Genomic DNA, 6376 nt, shown 5'->3' on the forward strand with positions numbered 1-6376 from the left:
CTTTTTTTTTTTTTCACTGCGAGAACAAGCTTTTTTTTTTTTTTTCCTTTGATTTCTTGGTCGTACTCTCAATTAAATTTTTGTAGAGCACTTCATTGTTCATGATGACCGCAACAAATCAAAATACGCTATTGTCCACCTTGAAATGTACGTGAAGATTAGTGTAATGAATTTATTATGATTAATTAGTTTTTATACCGCGTAATCTTGCAACCGCGAGTGTACACGTTTAATTAGGAGACTATTTACTTAACTTAGGGTTTTGATGATACTGTTGGCCAAAAGCAACCGAAATATCGATTTCAGATGTATAACTGATCATTACTCTAATATTGCACTTAATTTACAAAAAAAAAAATGAAAATTTCACATCAAATAAACGAAGATTAGTTTCCCACATGCTTGTATTAACGAATAAATACCTGGAAGCGTTATAATACTGTCATAAGTATTCCATGAATGCCGTCATTAGTCAACCGCTTCCCAACAACAGCGTACGGCACCCCCAGCTTATAAAAAAAATTAATAATTCAACACCTTCAAAATGCCACGTTGCTAGATTAAACTGTAGTCGGTCCAAAATAAAACAAAGTAAGAACAAGAAGTTCCCCCCAAAGTAATTAGCGTACCAAATTACATAATTCTTTGAAACCCTAACTATATTGACTGAGGTGTCAACAGCATCAATAGCAAGGTCAACGAGAGAGACCAGAGAGAGAGAGAGAGAGATCTTTATGCAAATCTCGCACACAAAACCTTGCTAACAGTAAGCAAAATTAGGTATGTTTTCGTTTAACCTATTGCCGATGATTAATCAAAACCATCAACAGGCTTCTTGAGAAAGGGAGGAGAGTAGTTTTTAACTCCATACTCTAAGAGGGGTCGATGTTCCGGCGATCGTCTCCGGCGGCAGCCCTCGGCTGGTGGAACTGCCCCAATTGTCCGATGCTCGCGGAGACGTTCATGGCGAGGAGGCCCGCGTCGTAGTTGGGGCCTGCATCGAAGCCCCGGATCATCTGGTGCTGGTGGTGGTAGTGGTGGTGGTCCCGTGCGCCGGCAGCAGAGCCGAGGAGGTTGATGCCGAGGTTCTGGGGGTGGTTGTGGGTGTTGGCCGCGGCGGCAGCTGCGGCGATGAGGCCGTGGCCAGCGGCGAGGCCAAGGCTCTGGTACTTACAGAGCTCGGACTTGGCGCGGGTGAGGTCCATCTGGAGCTGGCGGACCTTGTGCTGGAGGAGGGAGATGACCCCGACGCAGCCGTAGACAGGGTCCCGCAGCCGCATGTCGGCCTCGTAGGCAAGCGAGTTGACAGCGTCCTCGCGCTGGTTGGGGTGGAGCTCGTTGAGCAGCTTCGTCACGTTGCTCGCCCCGAACACCTTGTGGACGTTGGCGAACTTCTGCGGCTGGTCCGGCGGGAAGTACGGTGCAAACACGCACTCCGGCTGGCACTTGCGGCGGAGGAACTTGCACGCAGCACACGGGGACGTGGACGACGACGCCATCCTGAATTCGATTCCGAAATTCCCCAGTAAATGCTGAAATGAGAATATAAATCAAAGAAAATCAGTGCATAATCTTCTTCTTCTTCTTCTTCTTCCACTTTAAGAAACACGATTAAAGTATAATTTTACCTTGAACGATGGCTGTGTGCAAACTAGCGAAGCTCCGGATCCTGCGTTTATCGTCTTCTAAACATAAAATTCAATTGTGAGAGGTGGAGAGCAAAGAGATAAAATCAATGATAAGCGAGGAATTATGTGGGACAAATCATTAAGTGCTGCAAATACAAGAGAAATGCATAGGACCTATGAATGAACTAGGTTTTTGCTGTCTTAAAACAGCAGTTAAGAGGAATTATTCATGCAAGCTCTTCTTCTTCTTCTTCTTCTTTTTCCTTAAAACTTCTGAAGACCATAAACAAATGAAGTGATAATGTCCCAGCAGAACAGTCTCTTTATACTTCGACCAGAAAAAGAGAAGAAAGAAATAAAATAAAATAAAAAAGATGACCTAGCAGGATCTGGCGAATGATTACATGGATTTCGTTTCTGGTTTCTCTTACAAAAATGCAATTTTTTAAGGAATCAATCAAAAGAGAAAAAGGATCTCCTCGCTTTCCTCGAGCAGGGCAGATCTAGCGAGCTGCAAAAGGAAAGCTTCGTCTGCCCATCTCATCTCAACATATTCGCCAGAAGAAAAAAATTGTCAGCAGCTCAGCTCAAGAAGAAAGAAAATCAGTCTTGGGCTTTATGGAAATGGTGACGATGCGAACACCCATCTCTTTCTACGCCCCTTTTTGGAGATGGGTCAGTATCAAAGAGAGAGAAAAGATCGAAACAAGAATTGCAAAGAAAAGAAAAAAAAGAGAGTACCTGGGCAAGAGATTTCGATCGTTAAAAGCTGCTGAAAAGAGAAGGGCGAGAACCAAGAACAAGAAGTAGGAAGAGAAGGGAAAATATTGATATATGTTTATTCGGGGTTTGGACTTTTGATGGTGTGGGGGTTTGAAAATTGGATCTTGTGAAGCAAGGCACTCCTTTTGCAACTTCGCTTCTTTCGAGATCGAGCTCGTGATCGAGAGAGAGAGAGAGAGTTTTCGTAGCAGATCTTGCTCGAGCTCTTATTAAAATGACATGAGCGCACACTGTCTTCTCCAAAAGACGAGCCTTTGGGAGTTGAACACACACACACATACACACAGAGGGTTGAAGTTTAAAGAGTGGGATCGATGAAAGCAACCGCACAAAAGCAAAGACTCTGGTTTTAATTGCATTACTATATGCAGAACAAACAGATAGATATGCAGGTAAAAGAGAGGCAAAGGAAAATGATTTGTGAAAAGGGATTGATGGAGAAAACCAGCTGATGTGATTTGGACTGTGGGGGGGCCTTTCGTTCTTTTTTTTACTTTCTTTCTCGGGATGGAGAATTCATCGATCTGTCATGAATTCGATTATTTGTCATTTGGCTTGGGGATCTTAACTAGTCAACACCAACACACACGCAGGGCTTTTCTTTTCTTTTCTTTCTCTTTTTCCGGGAAAAAATTAAAGAGAGAAAATGGTGCACGAGGAAGGAAGATAAGTCGAAGAGAAGACTACGCTGGCTTGGCTCAACAGTCAAACCTTTTTGTTTCTTCCAACTTTTTTTGTGTTTCTTCGCCTTCTTTTCTCTCCCTTAGCTCACGTTGACCTCGTGCGGATGGTTGGATCTCTCCGAGGCCTTGAAGCTTTTTCACACCATTCCCTCCCTCTCCCTTTCCCTCTCTCTGTTTGTGTAGCTGAGCTTTTTTCTTCCCTTTTCAGCTTTCTCACTTGCGGTTGAATCAGAAATTTCTCGAGTTCAAAACACTTTTCCTTGTCTTGGGTCACTTCCTTTTAGTCCACCCTTTTCTTTGCCCCCTTCAAAAACCCTCCTTCCGAAACCGTCTGGTGTGGGGGATATACTTTAAGGGTTCATGCAGAATTGGCTTCTTTTCGGCTCTGTCGCTGTTGTTGCTGTTGCTGCTGCTGCTGCTTCTGCTTGTTCGGAAGAAAACAAACTGTTAAGAGAATGAGGGACATAAAGATCATGAAGAGAGAGAGAGAGAGAGAGAGAAGATGCCCAGGAGAGGAGGCTAAGGAGACGGGGATAAAGCAAAGAAAGGGAGTGCTCTTGATGAGTGTCTGAAAGTGAAGGAGGAGATTGGGGGGGTTGAATTTAAAAATAGGGTTTCCTCTCGTTTCTTTAGTTTTTTTTTTTTTTTCCAAGGGGTTTGGGCTTATTAAGAAGTGGGGTTTGATGTTATTGTTATCTGCTGTCCATGTTGTTAGCAGCGAGACATGTGGATTCTATGTTTTGTGTCGTGACACGACAGCCATTGATGTGAAACCCTAGTTTGAAGTAGCATCTTCTTGCTTCTCTCTCCCTCTCCCTCCCTTTCTTATCTTTCAGGTTGGGCATCTGGTGCCCTACAGCATGGGGCTATTTCCCAGCTATCTTAATGTCAATAAAGGGAATGTCATGATTGCTGCTTTCGGATCCCTAGTTAGCCACAAAATGAAAAGTGGAAAGAGAGAAAAAACCACAGGAGAAGAAGAAGAAGAAGAGTTTAACAGCCCACCACATCAGTCTGATGGGGGGTTTGACCAGTTGGTTAGGCATTTAAAGTTGCTGTGGGAAGGGAAGAGGGGGGAGAAATAGCCAGAGACACATAAATTTCCATGACAGGGCCTGGCCACATCTTTGTATTTTTGGTTGAGGTTATGGCTCGTGGTAAGTGTAACCCAACCACAAATTTTCTGTCTGAAGTCTAAAACACATGATCCCACAAATCGTGTCTGAAAAAACAGAACATGGATTCAAAAAGCATATATGCACAGGGATCCATTGGTTCTGTCAAGTCAATAGTAGAGTGAAATGTCTTGTCTTGGAAACCCTAATGCTCTTAAGTTCATGATGCTAGAGAGTTTACTTCTTAAGTCGGGTAGTTCTAATATGATAGGCAACTGTAGGGCTCTCACAGCAACTAGTTTGGGATGCGAGTGCACTTTACCAAAGAATACAAGGAACTGCTTATCAAGTTTTCAGACCTCTAAATAGCCCATTGCCCACGAGAGTACCATTTGAAGAAAAACGAACCTAAATTGTAGTTCGAAATCAAAAAGAATGAAAATCATTTCTCGTAATCCAATACAGTTAGGCATCTCATCATCGAATTGGACTCACAAGGTTGCATTTCGGCATACTAATAAGAAGAAGGGATGGTGCCCACATCCACAACTCTTTGCTCAAGGAGATTCACATTCTGGTAGGGTGATTGTCCAAAAAGCCATAAACCTATTACACGGCTGTGAATTCACCCCTAAACTTTTTCAATTTGGCTAATTTAGTTCTAAACCTTTTGATGATTTTCTAATAAGGCTTCCGGCCAATTTAGGAAAAAAGTCATTGGCGTGGACGCTAACCGTCCTACATGGCACGCTTGCCACGACAATGATTTCGGACCAAAATCTATCGGAATGACTCAATTGGCAAATCGTCAAAAGATTTTAAACTAAATTGAACAACTTGAAAAATTTAAGACTAAATTGATAGACGTACAATAGGTTTATGACTTTTCGGACAAATTTTCCCAATCTAGTACACTCCAAGAGGTCATCAAGCTTCGACATGTGCTTTCCTTGTTGCTTTCAGGAGAATACAGTAGGAGTAGTTTATCTAAGATTGTAAATTTTTTTTTTTTTTTTTTTTGGTAAATGCAATTTTTTCGTTAGATTGATTGTAAACTTTGTTAATCTCCGGTATATACTAAAAAACAAAGAAAGTCACAGTTGTATTCCAATAGTATAGTGAGTCTAGAGTCTTAACAAAAGAGATGTGCAAATTAGTGAAATTTTAGACAAAAACTTGAAGTTGAGTTTTTTTTGTATATAAGAAATTAATCTTTGGTATAATGTTAAGAGGCTTATTAATTGTTACGTAAGAAAAAATTGTATCCTTCTGCATGTTTACACGTGTGTGCACCCGCATGCTCGCGGGTATTGCACCATGAAATGCAATAGAAAATTATAATACAATCTTAGGCTCCATTTGTTTCGTAAAAAATGAATGATTTAGAAAATATTTTCTGAAAACAATTTTTTTTTTTTTTGGTAAGGATTCTGAAAACAATTTTTTGTATAACTTGATAACAATTATTTTTATTATTCACAATATTTTATGTCTAAACATTTTTGTGAAAAGTAAAAATATTTTTCGTTCATTCATTTTTGCAAGTGATACAAGTGATCATTTTTAGAAAACTATTTTTGTCTAAACATTTTCGTCAATCACGAAAAATATTTCTCCGTTCATTAATTTTTTTAAGTGATAGAAGTGATCATTTTTAAAATATATTAAATTATTTATTTTTTACGGAACAAATGGACGCTTTTTGTCTTTTCGACTTTAGACGGGGATTTGAATCGCCTAACATTGGGATTTCCGTGACATGCGTAACATTACTCAAATCAGGCCATCCAAATAAAAATGCACGGCTTGATTTGAGCCACGTCATGTGTTAAAAGAGTGGGAAAAAATGTGGGCGGAAATTTTTTTGGGATTTGAAAAATTTTGAATCCCAACCGTGGCTCAAATCAAGTCGTCCATTTTCATTTGGATGACCTGATTTGAGTAATGTCATGCATATCATGGAAATTCCAATGTTAGGCGATCCAGATCCAGCAGGCTAGGGCATTGTTTTTTTTTTTTTTTTGGTCGCCGAACGGGAAAGAAATTAATTTAAAAAATCCAATTTATAGAGGCAAGACAAATCCACCACATTGAGCCCAAGCCCAAGCCCAAGCCCAAGACCACTATATTGGGCTTTGTCAAGACATGGAGACCACCTGGCACCTGC

General features: G+C 40.7%; 1 protein-coding gene across 2 annotated transcripts; it reads right to left on the reverse strand.

The window, feature by feature from the left end:
* Positions 1-533: 533 nt before the first annotated feature.
* LOC115749622 (protein ASYMMETRIC LEAVES 2-like) lies at positions 534-3839 on the reverse strand. Of its 2 annotated transcripts, none has more exons than XM_030686516.2 (3): positions 3123-3839; positions 1629-1669; positions 534-1532 (listed from the first exon to the last, which is right to left on the reverse strand). In XM_030686516.2, exon 3 carries the CDS (start codon positions 1497-1499, stop codon positions 873-875), a length of 627 nt encoding a protein of 208 aa, XP_030542376.1. In that variant the 5' UTR covers positions 1500-1532; positions 1629-1669; positions 3123-3839; the 3' UTR covers positions 534-872. The 2 variants fall into 2 exon arrangements, with proteins under 2 accessions (XP_030542376.1, XP_030542375.1); XM_030686515.2 differs by having other exon boundaries at positions 1629-1682; positions 3123-3837.
* Positions 3840-6376: the final 2537 nt, after the last annotated feature.

Source organism: Rhodamnia argentea, chromosome 4 (assembly GCF_020921035.1).
Source record: "Rhodamnia argentea isolate NSW1041297 chromosome 4, ASM2092103v1, whole genome shotgun sequence".
Taxonomy (NCBI): Eukaryota; Viridiplantae; Streptophyta; class Magnoliopsida; order Myrtales; family Myrtaceae; genus Rhodamnia; species Rhodamnia argentea.